The 19,899-nt window shown below is 31.6% G+C and overlaps 1 protein-coding gene across 6 annotated transcripts in view; it reads left to right on the top strand.

Moving 5' to 3' along the window:
* LOC145254863 (neuronal acetylcholine receptor subunit alpha-10-like) overlaps positions 1 to 19,899 on the top strand; it is a 443,498-nt gene that overhangs the window by 336,797 nt on the left and 86,802 nt on the right. For 5 of the 6 annotated variants that reach the window (XM_080113724.1, XM_080113726.1, XM_080113728.1 and 2 more), the window contains 2 exons: positions 9,171 to 9,280; positions 12,464 to 12,918. In XM_080113724.1, coding sequence (XP_079969850.1) covers positions 9,171 to 9,280; positions 12,464 to 12,918 — 565 coding nt within the window. Of the gene's footprint in view, positions 1 to 3,117; positions 3,305 to 9,170; positions 9,281 to 12,463; positions 12,919 to 19,899 lie in introns of those variants that run through there. The other variant, XM_080113729.1, reaches the window with a different exon arrangement.

Genomic DNA, 19,899 nt, shown 5'->3' with positions numbered 1-19,899 from the left:
AATAGTCTCCAACCCAATAGGTTCCGCACTGTCAACCAAGCTCCAACTCTTGTCCAATTGTCGTAATATTGCATTCTTCTGCCTGTTTTAAAAGTATTTTAATCGAATGTGTTCTGACGAATTCGCAGCACTTCTGACCCTCCCCCCTCGACGTACATACTACGGACTGACTCGACAGGCAGATAAATTCGACCTCCTCAGTAGCCCCCATTTTTCTTACTCTATTTTAACCCAAACAAGGCATATTGCCACTTGAACGTAAGGAGCTACTATTTAAGACCGTACCTATCAGGGGACTATAGGGACTTGAGCAGCGAGATGTCTGTTTGCATTACATTTAAACCTGCGTTTTAGTCAGGTAAGCAGGAAACAAGGAGGGGATTCCAAAGTCTAGCAGTCAGAGGGAAGAAACTATTAGAGTAGAAGGATTTCTTGCATCTAGAGACCTTAACAGTGAAGGGGTGTGATTTTTCTGCTTGTCTGGTTAGTCGAGGAAGCACAAATGCCATGAGTTCATCGGAGCACATTTCATTAAAGTACTTGTAAAACAGGCACAGGGATGCGACATTGCGGCGATGGGACAGAGGTTAGAGCTTGGCAGACAGTACGGAACCTATTATATTTGAGACTCTTTTTTGGATCCTGTCTAAGAGTTAGACTAGTGGTAGAAGCACCATCAAAGATGTGGCAACCATATTCCATACATGGGCGAATTGTGACTTTGTAAAGATATAGCAGAAATAATTTTCTAGTACTCTACCCATGTAGCGTTTGCAATGCCTTCAACCCATGCAGCCTTTGCAATGCTTTCAACGTATTTGTTCCAATTCATGTTGCCTGCGAATGTTAGGCCGAGTAGCTTGAAAGATGGGCCCTCAGATTGGTATTATTTGTTATGGCATTCGGTGGTTGAGAAGATTTTTATTTCTTTGCATATTTTGTTTCATTTCAAGAAACAGCTATGATATCGGTCAATTTAAAATGAGTTTTATTCTAAATAAACTTCTTTCATTTTTGCCACTTGGAACGTAGGAACTGCTATTTTGGATCGTGTCTAACAACGGACCGTGGGAGTTAAGCAGCAAGATGATTTGACATTACATTTAAACTTCTGCATATTAATTCAGCCAGGGAAGCAAAAACAGGGAGGGAATTTCAAAGTCTAGCAATTTGAAAGAAGAAACTAATAGAGTAGAAGGCTTTCCGGCATCTAGAGACCTCAACAGTGAAAGGATGGGATTTTGCTACCAGTCCGGTTAGTCGGGAGTGTATATGTCGAGGGGGGGGCACAAGTGCTATGGGTTTATCAGAGACCTATTCCATTAAAATACTTACAAAACATGCACATTTGCGGTGAGAGGTTGGAGGTTGGGCCATTGCGCAGGACAAATGGTAATGTGTTTTGTTTGGAGCGAAAAAAGTTTAAAATAAAATGGAGGAAAAAAAGGTGGAACAAGTGAAGCATGCATGGTCCCCCGTGAGTGCAGAGTTAACGAGGCATGAAAAAAATGTTCAGCATTTGCCCCCCCCCTCCATTTAGCCCAATTTACCTCCTTTTGTCGGGGGAGCAAAACTCGTCATTGGACATTTTGAAGAAATTCTATTGCCAAAACAATATAACATTTTTATCCATGTGAGTACAGAACTGTCCTTTTCAAACTCAACTCCTTTAAATGCAAATTCATTTCAAATCCATATTTCTTTGTTTTCTATTTAGTTTTAACATTTCATGCTTTCGTTTGGATGTTTCCCGCGCGGGGAAATACCTTTGTTTACATTGTTTTTTTTTTCTTTGAACTATTCTTCTTGTTAATGAATATTTATATTTCTACAATGTTTCGGCGTTTTTAATATTCGACATTCTTCAGGTGAAGAATTCATTCACGCTAATGTTTGTTTCCCTTATTTTTTTTTTTTTAATCAATTAATGAAAACGAGTTTCGAATTTTTCCCTTTTTGGACTTCCGTATTTTTTTTTTTTCTTTTCGCGATGTTGTTTTTAAAAGTGAAAATGATTTTATCCGCCAAAAACAAACATGACATCACAAGTGTTGCATGTCAACTGGTAGGGTATATTCAGAAGGGTCATCGAAATATTAATACTGTTGTCGCTACCCAGGGTTGAATCCAGATTAGGTCAAAAAGCCACGCCGAGCATCTCAGTAATTTTTGCATTATTTCTTTTGATAAATAAATTAAGTCACTTCGCGTTTAAAATGAAAGGCACGCCATTTTTGTCAAACCGATAAGGTTGAGTATTGTGGGCTATATTCAGTTGTAAAATTTTAACAATAGATATTAGACATCAATTAATGAATATTTCTCGAATTCCAGTTTTGTTCGGGGTATGTTAAAGGTGTTTTATTTAAAATGCTCCAATTAAAGGGTATAATACGGACACAGCCCTTTTTATTGTAAAACTCAAATATAACAAATTGTAATTGAATTTGATCCATATTCATTAGAAAGCAATGATTTCCTGAATCGAAATTTCTTCTTAAGACCTCTTAAGCTTCTTTTTCTATAATAAAAATCATGTAATGAATAAAAATAGAAATAAGGATTCTAAACATGACGTCAAGTTGCATTATATATTGATTGTCATCTTCGTAAATCCCTGAATTTCTGTTTTTTCATAAAACTCCTTAAGCCTAAGCGTTAAATTTTAGACATTTTCTACAACAATCATTGAATGGATTTTGATAAAAATCGGAATAAGTCTTCTAGACACAATGATTAATATTATTATATATTGACTTTAAACTTTGCATAAAACTGGTGCAAAACTGTTCTGTTCGGTGGATTAATTCTATCCGCCCTCGGACAGATATTGGTCTCGTGTTCTTATGAAAATCTATCGGAATTTATATCCATAATGTATCTGGATCTGACCCTGGCGACTTACCTATGTACCTACTTAATATCTCACCTACCTACATGTTTTTTCTTTCTTCCTTTTCTTTCTTTCATCGCTTAATTTCTTTCCATATCTCATTATTAAATTGCACGCGATGGCGCATACACTCAAGCACGCATGCGCGCGTCTGCGCACACACACGCACGCACACATGCACTGTTTACCTTCTCCGTCGTCTTCTCTTCCTTCAACTTTTGCAGACATCTACCTTCACCTTCTTCACTCCTATTAACGACTCGCCCGAGTTTGCTGTGTCAACACCCGGTATTCAGCTAAAGACACCCGCTTTTCTATCTATCCCACCTTCTGAACGACATGACGGGCCCGTTCAGCTACAGGAAAATGCTACTCTACGATTTATAGTGAAACTTACATGGATTTAGCTAAGTACTTAACTATACTTTACTTGATAACAACAACGTCCCGTTTCTTATTATTGCAGAACCATTGATGGATGGTCTGTCTCTTTACGGTGTTATGTTTATAAATATTAACAGTCTTTGTTGACTTGATTTGTATGGGTAAAACTGTAGCCTTGCACTTTTTCCTAATTCATTCATGAAAAATTAAATTCTACTCTACTGTTTTTTTTTGTTTTTTTTTGTTAATTTTTTTATAGTTAATTACGTATTAAAAAAAACTGAAAAAAAAATGGTTGTAAAAATAATTTTTTAGACATACAATATTTTAGAGCAGGAAGGAATTACTTTTACATATAAATTTACCGAAAAATTCATACCCACTTTCAGTTTTTCCAAGTGGTAATGATCAACCACTTCCGGGCCAGATAAAGTTTTTAAGAACTTGTCTGGAAGTGGGTGATCGTTTTACGTTAAAGTTATATGCGAAAATGCTTTCTCGCTCTAAAGTTTAAAATATTGTACTAACCGCCTAAAAGCGATAGATCTTTAAGTGTATGAACAGAATAATTAACAAAGTCAACCCTTTTCATGTTAAGAATGGGTTTCTAAATGATAACCTTATTTTTAGAGACGCATTATTATAATGAGAAGGAGGTGGGATGCATTTGTTAACTAATCTGTACCTTAATTGATTTTTATTTTGACGTGAATTAGTATAAATTACAGGGCTTCAATAATACCCCCTTCATGTACAAGTTCATTATGGTAATCGTATTGACTTTCTGTATGTATATATATAATGTATGTATGTGTGTGTATGCGAGTCGCCCATTTTTACCATATGTGAAAACACATAGCAAACAAAATAAGTGAAGTAAAGACATATTGCATAAATATTAAAACAAAGTTTACATAAATATATACACAATATAGATAAAATATTATGATACATATTACATGAATTTGAAAGCACATATAACATAAATGCTAAAACATATCACATGAATGTGAAGACATATATTACATTCATGTAAATACACATTTTACATAAATTTTAAGGCATTTTGCATGAATAGTAAGACGTATATTACATAAAATTGTAAACATATTGCATGTATATTCACACACATATTACATCAATATCAATATTAGGAAGCATAATAAATAAATGTTTAGATACACATTACATAGATGTTAATACATATAGTATGTGAAACTGTAAGACACATATTACATAACTGCTCAAGCACATATTTCATAAATCTGAAGAATTAATTCAACATTTTTGTTTTTGAAAAATATAACTTATTCTTAGTGTTTCACGTTATCCACTCGCACTAAAACAACTTACAAAACTGAATTCTTTTTGCAAAAAATATTCATTCTTAGCACCATCTTGTAGTTGGCGGGCACATTCAATCACAGCTGTTTGACCTTTTTAAAGTTCTGATAGCAATCTCTCATCAGTTAGCTATCAATTCGTCGAGTTCAGCGGGTCTAAACTTAATTCTAACACTAACTCTAACCTCGCAACACGACATCGGTTATTTCATGACACGGCTGATGCATCTCTTTGACTGACATTTCTGCTATGCATAATCTTTAATTGGTTGGGGGCAATATTCTACCGCGATTTTAACATCACCGATGTAAAAAAAAACTGTTAAAATCAAATTGACGATTCCCTTAATTAATCGTGCGTTTACTCATCGTGTCACACGCAGATGGGATAATAAAGAGGAGAAACAGAGATTACACATATATCGATAGAAACAGAGGTGATAAAAGTTCTTTACTGAAGGTAATCAAACCAATCAGCCAACCGACCATCCTGTTTGATATTTCGTCGAGATAACCTCTTCTAAATCATTCAAAATTTAGAGCACATATAACACTCTCTAAATCATTCAAAGTTTAGAGCACATATAACACTCTCTAAATCATTCAAAATTTAGAGCACATATAACACTCTCTAAATCATTCAAAATTGCGTCGAAGAAATAATTTCAAATCAACTCCCAACAAAGATTAGCAGCTGATAAATAACTCTATATTCTGGAACTTGTCTGACAACGAATAAAAAAAAATGATATATCTCTTATAATGCTTTGTTAAATGTGTTCCTTTCTATCCACCACCTGAAAAAGTAAAAGTTCTCCAAAACGAGATTTTTTTTTATTATTGCCTATTGTTTAAATCCCGTTAGATATATTACATTTATTTGCACACGAACACAGATGACGAAGATATAAACCCCCTGCATCCCACATATCTGTTTATAACTGGTTATATCAGTTTTCTTTTAATAAAATAGATTACAATAAGTATTGTGTTCGGGAACTGAATAGCACTAGAAGAGGCTGATATCCCGTAAAACGAATGCATTATGCTAACTTTCAATATATCTTCTTCACGGATGTGAAGCATGATGCATGCTTAAATTTATAGTGAACGTTTTATTCGTGATCCTTGAAGATAAGCTGAAGATGGTCTGGTTTGGGAGTTAGTCACACCCTTAAACTCACACCACAACCAACCGACATCGATGGACAGATCGTATAAAATATTCATAGATGGCTGTCATCTACGACTGCGGCTAAACGAAGCAACTGTATTATCTTTTTACTGTTGGTTCATCATTTATCCAAACTATAAGCCAAACCGAAGATGACAGTTTGTGAGGAGAAATAATTCAGTCAAAAAGATGGGGAACACTAAAAGAATACTAACACATCTATGGTATGAACTGCGTTTGATTACTGATCGGGCGGGTGTGATAAGAATTTGTTTATATTTGTCTTTAAGAAGATCCTGTTGTAATCAGCAGGGAAACACTCCCGCATTAATGTGTTCGACTGAAACCCTTGAAAAAAAGTTCTCTCGGTGGAAGTTTCGCCTGATACTAAGCACATAGTATGAGAAAAGGAAGTATTTTCCATTATCTGAAAAAGAGTCTCATTATTGATGTCTTACAAGGAGCAACCAAAAATTGGAGCCCATTCGAACATTTTTTGCCACACACATACAAATATGATCACTAGTCTAAGTACCTCGCCCCCACAAATAACCATGAATCAGTAATTATATATGGTTATATTATCGGATGTGTGTTGTGTTTATACCATTTTTTTACCATAAACCAATTGTTATTTATTTTTACTGTTACCAAGTGGTTAAAATAGATTAGGTATATTCTGAACTATACGTTTTTGCCATGAAAAGTTGAAATTCAAATTAATAAGACTCAACTTCAATTTAGAAGGGCTCAACTGAATTTAAATTTGAATAAATGAAATTCTCATTAAATGTCGAATAAATTAGTTTCAATTTTAAATTAAAGAAGTTCAACTTCTAATTCGGTAAGTTTAACTTTAATAAGTTCAATTTTAAATAAAATGACTTCAATTTTAAACTAAATGTAATCAATTTCACAATCAAATGTCGTTCAAATTCAACTAAATAAGTTCCATTTTTAATTAAATAAGTGTAATTAAATTCCTGAAATTTTTAGATCAGGGTTGATTATTCATAATATTTTGATTCTTCGGACTACTGTTCTCATCTTAATTGTTATTTTCACAGCCTTTAACCGTCTATCCTCAGTGTGGGCGATCAAAAAATACAATTGCGTATTACTCAGGACTTCTATCCAGTCATGGCTGACAGAAATAGAGTATACTACCCCCGCAAAGTAAATAAAGGGCTCCGTTCGAATATCCGTGTAGATTCCAGAGTTCGACAGAAACATTCGCGAGTTCAACAAGATACACCTGAAGCAGGTTGCAGATTACATCGACCGAAACGTTGTGAAAATACCACTGAAGATGTAAGCAGTAGTCCGGAAAATTAAAATATAAATAAGTGATCTACTCTATTTAGTAAATATATGGGCCCTCCTACGAAGGACGAGTAGTCTTTCTGTAGCATACTATTCAGTAATTCTGTAAATATGCACTCTTGTACATATATCACATTTTCTTTATTATCGACTCTTGGATGTCACAACACTAGCGACGAGAAATTATGACGCACACAACACTGGCAGCGAGAATTCAGAATTATATCAGATACATAAACATTACTACAACTGATAATATTGGGTTTTCAAAAAAGATTTAGGTGGTGTGTTCGAAAACATGTTAATTACCACAGTAACAATGAAAACTTAACAAGTGTTATCAAATCTGTGAAATGAAAGTCTTCAACTTTAGAAAATAAGAAATATTTTCGTTCGTTCTTGAAGAAGGATGAAAAGATTTTCAAGTCATTCCTGAACATATTTTGAAATCAACATCGTTCTATCGATTTTTCTTCGTTTTTTTTTTTATTGTTTAATCAGGAACATATAAATAAATTTGACCAAGCTTCCTTTTTTCCTTCTTCTTTTTAAGTGAAACCCCCCATTTTTCAGTGAGAAAAGTTACTATCATGTAATAAAAAACAATTTTTTAACGAAAAAGTCGGGAGCTTATTTTAAGTGAGAAAAATTAAGGAAATTAAAAGTTACATGTTAGATATCATTAAACACCAACGAGAACAACAATTTCGACCAGAAGAGAAATTTCAAGAAAAAACATTCATTTGCTATTAAGAAAGTTGGATACAGATGAACATACCAAATTATTCAATTATATATTGACACAAAAAAACAGCAACATTACATTTCTTGAGGCAGCACGGTTATTAACTAAATTGTCAGCCATAAAATCTCTTTTACACAAATGATGGAAATGTATCAATCTCACAAACGAAGAATACAATACTCTCGCTTACGCAGTTGAAAGACACTTTGGGAATTTCAAATTGTCGGAATTAAACACTAATAATTTGACGAGAAATGAAATAGACTCGAAGAAATGGTAATATTACCGAAAGTAGAGTACTGCGAATAGACTTCGCCTATAGTCTACATAATAAAGTAAAGTAATTCGTGCTTTTACAAACTTATTCACAGGATTGAACCATGCACTAAAGGATACTTCTACCTTCTACCTAGTCTAGTAGATGTTTTCGCTAAATACAAAAGATTAAAATGTTTCAAATATTGATTTAAGTGATGTTTATCTACAAATACTCGTAGATGAGGAGCTAATTTTTATAAATACCCATAAGGGTTTGCACAAATTCAGAGGTTTTCCTTTTTCTACCCTTTTTTTATATTTTATTATATTTTTATCAAAGTGCTCGATTTGAAGGATCTTAATAATTATTTTCACTAAATAGATATTTTTAATATCCATAAATATATATTTTTGATGTCTATCAACATGTAAATGTATATAATCCAGAACAGTTTGACAACGAATCAATTTTCCAAAAAACAAAACAAAGATAAAGCTCAATATTAAATATTTGAATTTTAAACAACTATTTATGAATAACTAAATAAAGTATGGCCTTCAAATGTATATAATTCTATACTTTAATGGCAACTTCGGGACAGAACTTTCTGTGGATTTTCAACAACCTTAATTTTAACCCCCGAATTTGTCGTTTCGTTTTCATTCATATGAATGATAGGTGGGTTATAACAGCCTGGATTGTGTTTGATTTGTATTGTGTTCCGAAATTGTCATAAAGTCATAGAATAAATCACGTTTAATTTGATATTTAATTTCTTTGTATTTGTGTGTGTGTGTGTGTGTGTGTGTGTGTGTGTGTGTGTGTGTGTGTGTGTGTGTGTGTGTGTGTGTGTGACTGTTGTGATTGTATGTGTCCGCTGTGATTATGTATATGTTTTATATTGTGTGCAGATGTTGGAACTGAGTTAAATGTTATATATATATATATATATATATATATATATATATATATATATATATATATATATATATATATATATATAACCAAACTTATTAACATATCAATTATAAAGACATTTATATTTCCAGCAATGGAAGGATATCTATTTAAAATGGGACCCAGAAGAATACGGAATGATAAAAAGCGTTCGAATCCCACAGCAAGCTATCTGGATGCCAGATATAAAATTATACAACTAGTAAGTAATTCGATTAAATAATTTCATGTAATGATTTAGATATGATGCATTATTATTATTATTATTATTATTATTATTATTATTATTATTATTATTATTATTATTATTATTATTATTATCATTATTATTATTATTATTATTAATATTATTATTATTAATATTAATATTATTAGTATTATTATTATTATTAATATTATTATTATTATTATTATTATTAATATTATTATTATTATTAATATTATTATTAATATTATTATTATTATTATTAATATTATTATTAATATTATTATTATTATTATTATTATTAATATACTATAGATTACCTTATTTAGTTCCTTATTACTTTTCAATGGGATAATTATTTCTACACGAGAATTTTCATAGAATATTTAACTTTATATGATATTTTAAATAATATATTTTATTAATATCTGGTTTCTAAATGAAATAACTTTTTACATATGCCATTTTAAATTATTTCTATGCGATATTTAAAATCTTAAATCTTACACTTATTTCTATTTGTAGTTTTTGATGGGATAATTATTGTATATAGGACATTTTTAAATGAGTGAATTATTTCTACATGAAATTTAAGTGATAGTTAAATAATAAATAATTTCTATATGTCAAGACAATTATTTTCTTTATGATATTTTTAAATTAGTTAATTATTACTATAACATTTTAACTGATATCTATTTCTATGTGACATTTTTAAATGTGTCAATAATTTCTACATGCCATTTAGAAATTGGTAATATTTTCTATATGATTTATTAACTGAGATAATGATTTTTATATAACATTTTATATAAGTATTTTCCATGTGACATTTCTGTATGGGATAATCATTATATGATATTTTTAACGCGACAATTTTTTTAATTATTTGTCGTTTTTAAATATAATAATAATTTCTCTATCCTGATTTGAAATGAGATTATTTTATTTGTAAGACATTGTAAAGTATGTTTTCAACGGCATTTTTACTGATAATTATTTTTATATGGTATTTTTATTAGAAAAATATTTTATATTTTTATGAGATAAGTTGTAATTATTTATATGAGACATTCCTAAATAGGATGATTATTTCTATCCAAAATTTTAAAATATATTATACTTATTTCTATATGATATTTCTAAGTGTGATAATTATTTACTATACGATATTTTAATGGTGATTATTTCTCTGTGACACTTCTAAATATGATAACCATTTGTATATTTAACTGCAGTCGAAGTTCTCAGAAATCAAGGGGCTTACTACCTGGGGCTAACACATGAACTCTATATGAGATACATAGATATTCGAATGCTCTTTTAAAGTTCTTTATCTCTAAGACACTGAGTTAGTAAAGAAATTGAAAACATGCTTTTCCTCTCTCCAATTAACCATTTTTATATGTTGTAGTTTATTTTTGCTTTTTCGTCTCTTGGTCTTACTCGGTCCCAGGACAAGAATTTATCTAGTCTGGTGGACTATCCAGCTTTGTGTTATTACTTGAAGTAACATCACTTGGAGAAGGTGCACCATTCCTCGTAAAAGCTTATGTGAGTTAACCATCGTGCGCTGATCTTATTTGGCAGTAAATACTATGTGGTTTTGAATATTTAGTCATGGTTTACTACTAGGAAAAAGTATTCTCATGCCAGGTTTTTATGGTAAACCTCTGTGTAGAACGACTTTAGACACTCGAGGAAAGCGTCTAGTAGGTATTCAAGTTCTCTCCAGTAGGCATTCAAGTTTTCTCTGCATATGAGATAATTATTTCTATATGACATTTTAAATTGGGTAATTATGTTCTATATGATATTTTGTGAAATAATTATTTCTCTATAATTTTTACATGAGTTAATTATTTTCTATGTTATATATTTTCTATTTGATAATTTCTATATGACATTTCTATTATTTTATCTGATATTTTTAATTAGGTAATTATTTTTATTTGCATTTAGCATTTATAATGTGATGATATAATATTTATAATATTTCTAAATTAAATAACCATTTACTATACGATATATTAAATGGTATTTTTCTATGACGTTTTTAAATATTCTAGACATTTCTATATGATATTACTAAACTAGATAATTATTTCTTTACGATACTTTGAAATTCGCTTATTATTTTCTGTGTGATATTTTCAGAGATAATTATTATATTATGAGATTGTTACATGAGAAAAGTATTATCTTTATGATATTTTACATTGGAAAAGTTTTATATATGATATTTGTAAATGGATATATTTAATGTGATAATAATTTGTGTAAGTGATTTCTAAATGAGGAATTACGATACAATATCCTTAATGATAATTATTACTACATGACGTATATGCTGTTTCAAAATAAGATAATTATTTTTATATGAAATTTCTGAATATTATAGTCATTTCTGTAGGGCATTACTGAATGAGATATTTATTTATTTATTAAAATTAGATAATTATTTTCTGTGTGATATTTTGAGATGATTATTTCTATATCATTTTTACATGAGATAATTTTTCTATTTGGCATTCTTGAATGGGATAATTATTCTCTGTATAATATTTAAAATAGTATAATTTTTCATATTACATATATATAAGATATTAAAATATTTTTCATGTGACATTTATATATGATATTTAAAATAGTATATTTGTTCATATGACATTCATATATGATATTTAAAATGATATAATTTTCATGACATTTATATATGATATTTAAAATAATATAATTTTTCATATTACATTTATGCGTGGTATTTAAAATATTTTCATGTGACATTTTTATGATATTTTTAAAAAATATAATTTTAATATGGCATTTAAAATAATATAATTTTTCATATGACATTCATATATAAATAAGATATAATTTTTATATGACATTCATATATAATATTTAAAATAATATAATTTATGACATTTATATATATTTAAAATAATACAAATTTAAGATTACATTAATATATGAAATTTAAAATAATATATTTTTTCATTTTTTCACATGGCATATATAAATGTGATAATTATTTCCATCTAATTAGTGTTTTGTAGAATGTCTGTCTATTGGAAGCTAAATTTTGTTTTGTTTTTTTTTAATATTAGTTGATGATAGTTGAGATTGTAATTGTATTTACCTAAATATTAATATTAATTCCTAAATTTATTTTTCTAGCGCAGATACACGTCTGGAAGAGAAGAGGGATGCATTGGTGGTTCTTGACCACAGTGGCACTGTCTTTTGGATGCCGCAGGCTATTTTCAAAAGTTCCTGCTCCATAGATATCACCTACTTTCCATTTGATGCACAGACATGTCACCTGAAATTTGGATCGTGGACTTACGACGGTAACAAGCTGGACGTCAAGTTTTTGAATAAGTTCCAGGGTTTTGAGTTAACAGACTACGTGCCGAGCAACGAATGGGATATCATGGATTCGTCGGCAGTCAAGCACGTTAAATATTATCCGTGTTGCGCGGAACCCTATCCAGATTTGACTTTTAAGCTAAAGATTAAGAGAAAAGTTGCCTTTTACAACTATATTTTGATATTGCCATGCGTGTTGTTATCTTCACTCACCATGGTTCTTTTTTGGTTACCTCCGGAGTCGCCAGCCAAAATGCAGCTGGGTAAGTATTCTGTTCTTCATCTTTAAGTATGTTTTTTCATTTTTTTTATGGGATTTGTCAGTCAGTCAGTGGCTTGGATTGATCGCTACATACCCCGTTTTTATTTTTTACTTGTCCTGAGATGTGAAAGATGTTTCCGTGGAGGAGATGATGAGCCTGAATCTTGATCGACAAAGGAATTGGCCTTGACTTGATCCATCCTCGCCATATGATTAAGTTTAGAGCACTATTTTCTTTATATTCACCCCGAACAAAGTATGTTGGACGTCGAGCGCTACTATTTGAAACCATGTATCTAGCAACACTATGTAGGGAGTTGAGCAGCGTGATGTCTGTTCACATTATATTGAAATTTCTACATGTTGACATAATGAAGAAAGCAGGGAACAGGGAAGAAAGCAGGAAACAGGAAGGGAATTCCAAGGTCTAGCATTTCGGAGGAAGAAAAATAGTATGAGGCTTTCCGGCATCTAGGAATCTTTACAGAGAAGGGGCAAGATTTTGCTGCTTGTTGGGTTTTTTGAGGGGTCTTACGTCGAGGGGGTACAATTACTACGAGTTAAACCAATACCTCATAATACAAACAATATATTAATATTTTATTTTCATCTCAACCATTAAATTATCAAAATATGACAGTCACATTTTCAGCGCTACGTCTAACCACAACCCTGATCTACGTTTCCTTACTATCTCGATTCGTGGTTATCTCGTTATGTCTGTCTATCACGTTTCTGTTTGAAATAGTATTTCATCTATAAACGCGCAGATTAAATGGGCGCAATTGGAAAACGTTGTTAAATAGGAACTTACGATAAAGTAACGTCTGAAAGTAAATACTACTAAAACTAAATTAATGATCATGGTTGTCATTTTGCGATTCATTCAGTGTGTCATTCATTTGATCATTCGATCTGATCACTGACACATACCAACCGAGATCCGATCTTGACAATCTTTTTGGCAGAAAATGGGTCATTTCGATTCGGCGGACTGATATTCGTTCTGGACAATCCTAGGACGTCTATCTTCTCAGGCTTTACTTCTCGTCTTTCGAGTGAATAACGTTTATTGCTTACTGCCTGGAGCGCATTGACTAGGGAATGCCGACAGGGCTATTTAGGACTTTTTAAAGCCCTTAGTGCTCCTTTTTTAGGGGTGCTGACTCGTTCCTCTCCACCTTCCGACCTTGTGTCACATATTCCTGCGATGGGAAGGCAAGAAAGAGGAAATTTTCCCTGCTTAGTTTGTACAACGGTCGTCACGAACAACTCGTGTGTGTGTGTGTGTGTGTGTGTGTGTGTGTGTGTGTGTGTGTGTGTGTGTGTGTGTGTGTGTTGTGCTATTTGCAATCTTTGGGTGCAGAAGAAATGCAGTAAAATTACTTACGATTAGAGATAATGATAACCAGTTTGAAATACAAGACGTGTAAGAATAATGGAACCGTGTGATAACATAAATATAGAGGAAGTATATTTGGATGGCGGGGATATAAACGTTGCTGCCCTCAAGTTTTGTTACTTGTGTGATATCAATGGAACACTGAACGGGAAACTTGAATTAGTGTGAATTTGTTTTGTTTTTTTTGGGGGGGGAGATATTTTTTTTTTACTTGGTAGTCACCATTTATCAAGGCCCGAAGGCCACTTGAGGATAAGAATTAATGAATGCAAGGTGGTAGTGTTGTAATCGTTAATGGTGCAAATTGGTTTGAATTTGATTATTTATGGGGACGACTCAACAAGAATTTGTTTACATCGGATTTGAAGGTTACTATGTTATGTCAACTGGGAAGCAAACCAGCGAAACAGTGTTCCCAAGAGTAATGAATGAATGGAGTAAGTTCAAGAAACGTTTGTGTTTTACTAAGCACTGTTGACTAAAGGGAGGTTTAGCAATGATGAGCGTTGATGACATGCGTTTGAGTGGAGCTAAAATGGTATAAGAATGATATGATAGATATATAATGTACGTCATAAATACATGTTTAGTTCTGATGACTTCAGAGGAAGATTAAAGCTGAATAGTAAGGGGAGATATGTGCATAAGTGGAGACTTCATCATATTGAAAGAATTGATGAAAATACTTAGGTTAATAAATGTAGAACTATTTTGGCGGTAAAATTCTAGGTAGATCATATGACGTGTCACCAGACATGAAGGAGAGAACACCTAACTCTATCGAATGTTAGTGCTGACTGTCCTTTAACATATTATAATATTTTATTATTTCTGTTATTTAAGACATGTACTATACTGTGTCAGTATACTGATTTACCGTTCTCTCCTTTTTCCTCTCTCTCTCTCTCTCTCTCTCTCTCTCTCTCTTTATCTATCTATCTATCTATCTATATATATATATATCTGTCTATCTATCTGCATGTCTATAAATGTACTCGTATGATTACATCTGCATAATAAAGCAAAACATCGTCTCGAAAGACACATGAGCGAAAACATGGCAGCATCAGTCATGAAGTTGGCCATATTTCAATTATTTAACAAAGGTTCATCGTTCGCCAAAAACACAAAACACCCACTTTGTACAAATTATTAGCTAAGATTAGTTTCGCGTATTTTTTTTTTTTTTTTTTTTTGCTGTTGTTTGTTTGTTCTTGTTTGTTTTTTTGTTTGTCTTTTCTTTGCTTAAAAATAGATACCAACGTCAAGGAAGCTAAGAAAGCATTTCATCAATGCATCATATGTTTCCGCATATATATATATATATATATATATATATATATATATATATATATATATATATATATATATATATATATATATATATATATATATATTAGGGTAGGTCGATTTTTCACTTTTCTCAGAATATTAAAAAATGGCACTTACCGAACGTTGCGTCTGAACTTATTAAGTAATCATGCAAAAAATTAGATCAAATGCTTGAGCGCTTTTTTGAGCGTTCTGTATCAAAATCGTAGACAAAAATATACTGACAATTCTTCGTTTTTTCAAGGTTTGTCTTGAATATTCGTGTGAATACAAAAAAAAAACAGTATTTCAAATCAGGTGATGTCTGGTTATTTTATAAAAATAATATTAATATAACAAATCATAAACAATCTTCAAATTGAAAACCTGTATCCCCCCCCCTTCCGTTTTTTTTTTCTTTGAGGGTCACCACTTATCAAGGCTCTGTGGTAACTCTAGTATAAGGGTTAAGTAATGAGTAGATGTTCTGCACTCTGTCAAGACAGGAAAGGGCATTTTTGGAGCTTAACCCCAGATGTGACAGGAGTACTTCCTCCTAAAACGAAATTGTTTTTTGTATAGGTAGAGGATTGCAGCAGGAGTGAGATACCTCCTGGAGTTGTTAGAGATCTGATGTAGGTATTTCATTTTAAATTCAGAGTAAAACTGAGTCCTAGAAGATGGTCAAAACAGGGTGCTTCATCAAGGGAAGAGATGTTCATTTCAATTGGGGTAAACTGGTGATGTAAGCGTTAGTGGTGACCAGATAGCAGTTTGGTTTTGGATGTATTAAAGCTGATCAGCCATTCCTTACTCCATTGCAGCACACGTTTAAGGTCAAAGGAGAGAGAATCAGAAAACTTTTAATCATTGTCAACTTTTGTAGTGTTGCCATATATAGTAGTATTGTCTGCATAGACATCGAAAATGATCGAAGAATATGGGTTGTAAGGTCCTTGATAAAGATAAGTGAGTTGGGCCCAATGTGGATCCTTGGGGCATGCCAGCATTAATACTGTGATCTACGTATTTCTGCCTATTAATGATCACTTTAATAGACCTATCAGAGCGATAGGATTTAGTGCTTGAGAGGACAGTTCCTGCTATTCCGTAGCTAGAGATTTTATGAAGTAAATCTTTGTGTCAGACCCTATCAAATGCCCTAGGTATGCTAAAAGCTACCTTTCTAGAAATGGAACCTTCATCAATAAATTCACTGATTCTGTGTGATATCACAATTAGCACATCAACTCACAGAGCGGAAACAATATTGCCTGTCACTGTAAAGGTCATTTTTGTCGATATGATTGACAAGTTTTCCATTTATCATAGAGTTGCATTAGCAAACTGTCTTTTCGTGTTATGAATTAGGCAGTAAAATTTCAATATCTTAAAATTGATTTTTTTTCTGTTATAAGTGAAAATATAACAAACAAAAAAAATAACGAAAAGACGAAACATTATTTTGATATAGCTTAATATATAGTCAAATTGCTCCATATAATAGCCCTTAGACAAAAATGACGATCTAAATTTATGACTCAAAACTTTGGCTGTGATGTGTCGATGTCTTTATTGAAAACCATATACAGTTTGTGATGCTTACCTTTTTAACTTGACTGCCCGTTCCATGCCCTGGGAATGTGAGGGCAAATCTGGCAAGTCAAGCTTGTTCCCATTAAATAATGATTCTCGAAATTCAGAATCAGAAAAATTTTCCGTCATTGGTGGTTCAAAAATACCACATAATGTCAAATCTATTAATTGTGTCCAACGAGTTGCATTAAAATTAGTATTTGGTATTCTTTTTAATCGTTTCTTGGTTGACTCCTCACTTCTGAAAGAATATGAAAATTAATTGAATATTAAAAATATTTAATGTGTACTGTTTTAATAATTATGATGAAATTAGATAAAATCTTAAAAATATTTGTATAAATTGGAATTTATAATTGAGTCATCGATGATAAATGAATAAATGTTTACTTACCTAATGGCCAAAATTCTTTTTAAAGATTCTTCTCTTACTTAAACTTCCTCAGATTTGAATATAGGTTTTCAGGCAGTAAACAAAATGCATTACCTTGTATGCTTTTTATGTAATCTGCTGAATTTTTATGTAATCTGCTGAATTTCATGAGGCTACTGCTTAATCCTCTGGATCATATTAAAAATGTGCAATTGCTGATTGTGGAATTTATTATTTTTTTTAATTTCAAACCAACAAATGACATACAAATTTACAATAAAATTTATTAACCTCTAAAGTTGTGTTGTAAGGCTTTGTGGGTATGCACCACGAGTCCATAAACACACGAGTCTGATGGCTAAATTTAGCCATCTTGCCTGGTTTAAAGAGACAATTTCCATGAAGCATATCTAGAGTCAACCTTACCTCTAGAAATAACTACTGTGTATTCGTACAGTAATCTTTGGTCACAACTGAGGTCATTTATTTCATTAATTTTCAAAATTGAATCCAGATGACTACTAATAGTGGAAAATTATATTTAGGGGTAAATTCTGACAATCATTTGAGCATAATTTCCCCAGGGGCCCGCTTATTGTTGTAGGTCCTTTTTTTCACAAACATCCATGTTTTTAAAACGAGCCCTGAAAGGTAGTTCATTATGGTGCGAAGAGCGACCAATTGTATGAAGATTTATTTTTATTTTTTTTTTTCTAAAATTGCAACCATTCCACCTTCACAACCTGTGTTGGCATTAGTGTTGTCAACCAGTGTAGCCTTGATAGTCTTTTCACTGTTGAATTAATGCAAAACATCCATCACATGCTCTGCATGAGCAACACCTGTTGCACCACTGTTAGGAAGAACTCTGAGTCAGATATTTACTTTCATATGTTGTCTCTATTGTAAAAGTTAAATGGTGTTCTGGTCCCTTAGTTTTGTTTTCATAGTTTTCTCTCCATTTTCCTCCACAATTTCTTTATAAAACAATGTATCTTGATCGATTCTTTCATCAACTCCAATGCATATCAGATTTTATGTTTTTTGTGGGGGAGGGGCTATTGCTTTCACTTTTGTTTTTTGTCCTGTCCACTTTACTTTTATCAATAAGAATATTGCTTATATTAATATTGGGTAAAAGAAGGCTCATAACCTGCGAATCCAAGACTAAGGCATTGGCAGGCTGATTCCAAGACTAGAAGATATGTCCGCCCCCTGACTAACTCAAGAGCATATCTGGGAAATTTGATAAGGCTATAAGGCCCTTTTGGATAACTCTTTGGTTGGAAATATTCTTCTTCTGGTTCTTCACTTTGAGAAGATGAGTAAGAGGGGGGAATATAAGATTATCTCACAAAGACATTGGAAAAATAGAAAATAACTTACTTTTTGTTGAAGAGGACAGGTGCAAATAATGTGCTCAATCTGGCAATTTTCTTTATTGCATTTTACATGAGGGTTGTCACAACTTAAAACTGGTAGATTGCAAGAACGAAATATCAAATAGTGAATCCAGTTTTTCTAGCCAGAATTTCTTTTGGGAAGTGGGGGAGAGATTTTCGATTTATTTGTTTGGCTTTCTTGAAACATAGTATAGTCATTTTTTTTTTTAAATAATCATTTCATTAAAAGAGGTAAACATGGATTAACCGCTTTCCAAATACCCATGACTTCCATTGTTATTACTTTGAAAGGTGCGGATAAGTGTTTATTAAATAGTAACTATATTGAATAATTTGTCAGTAAACTGGAGGCTCCGTTTCATTTAATGGTGTAGGTAGACCAGAAAATTTCATTACATTTTTACTGCGAGTTGAAATTGTAGATTTTCGGGATATTTTGAATAAAATATCTGAAAAAAATACACTCAGATATTAAATTGCACAAATAATTTAAAAATAATTTGATTTAAAAATTGGTGTCTATGCGCTTATATCACCATGCTATTTTAAAATCGTATTTTCAATTTAAATTCGATATTAAAATTGTTTTCTAAATAATAATGTTATTATTTCAACACGGTAACATAAGTACATAAGTACCAAAAGTATTTTGTAATAAATTTGATAAAATTTGAAATAAATACAATAAGTTAAAGTACTGTTTACTTACCTTAAAGAGAAATCTGAGTTCGGCTCGTAAAGTTTTTTTTAATGAATAAACACTATCTTTTTAAAATAGAAACAAATCAGAATAATTATATACGTTGTATTTTATTATATTTAAGTCTATTTTAATGAAAAATTGGAGCGATATTTAAAGAGAAAATTAGGTGCAGAAATAATTCAACAGTTTATTAA

The sequence above is a fragment of the Euprymna scolopes genome, chromosome 30, assembly GCF_053919585.1.
Source record: "Euprymna scolopes isolate OS-2025 chromosome 30, ASM5391958v1, whole genome shotgun sequence".
NCBI lineage: Eukaryota > Metazoa > Mollusca > Cephalopoda > Sepiida > Sepiolidae > Euprymna > Euprymna scolopes.
This window is presented reverse-complemented; position numbering and strand designations above follow the sequence as displayed.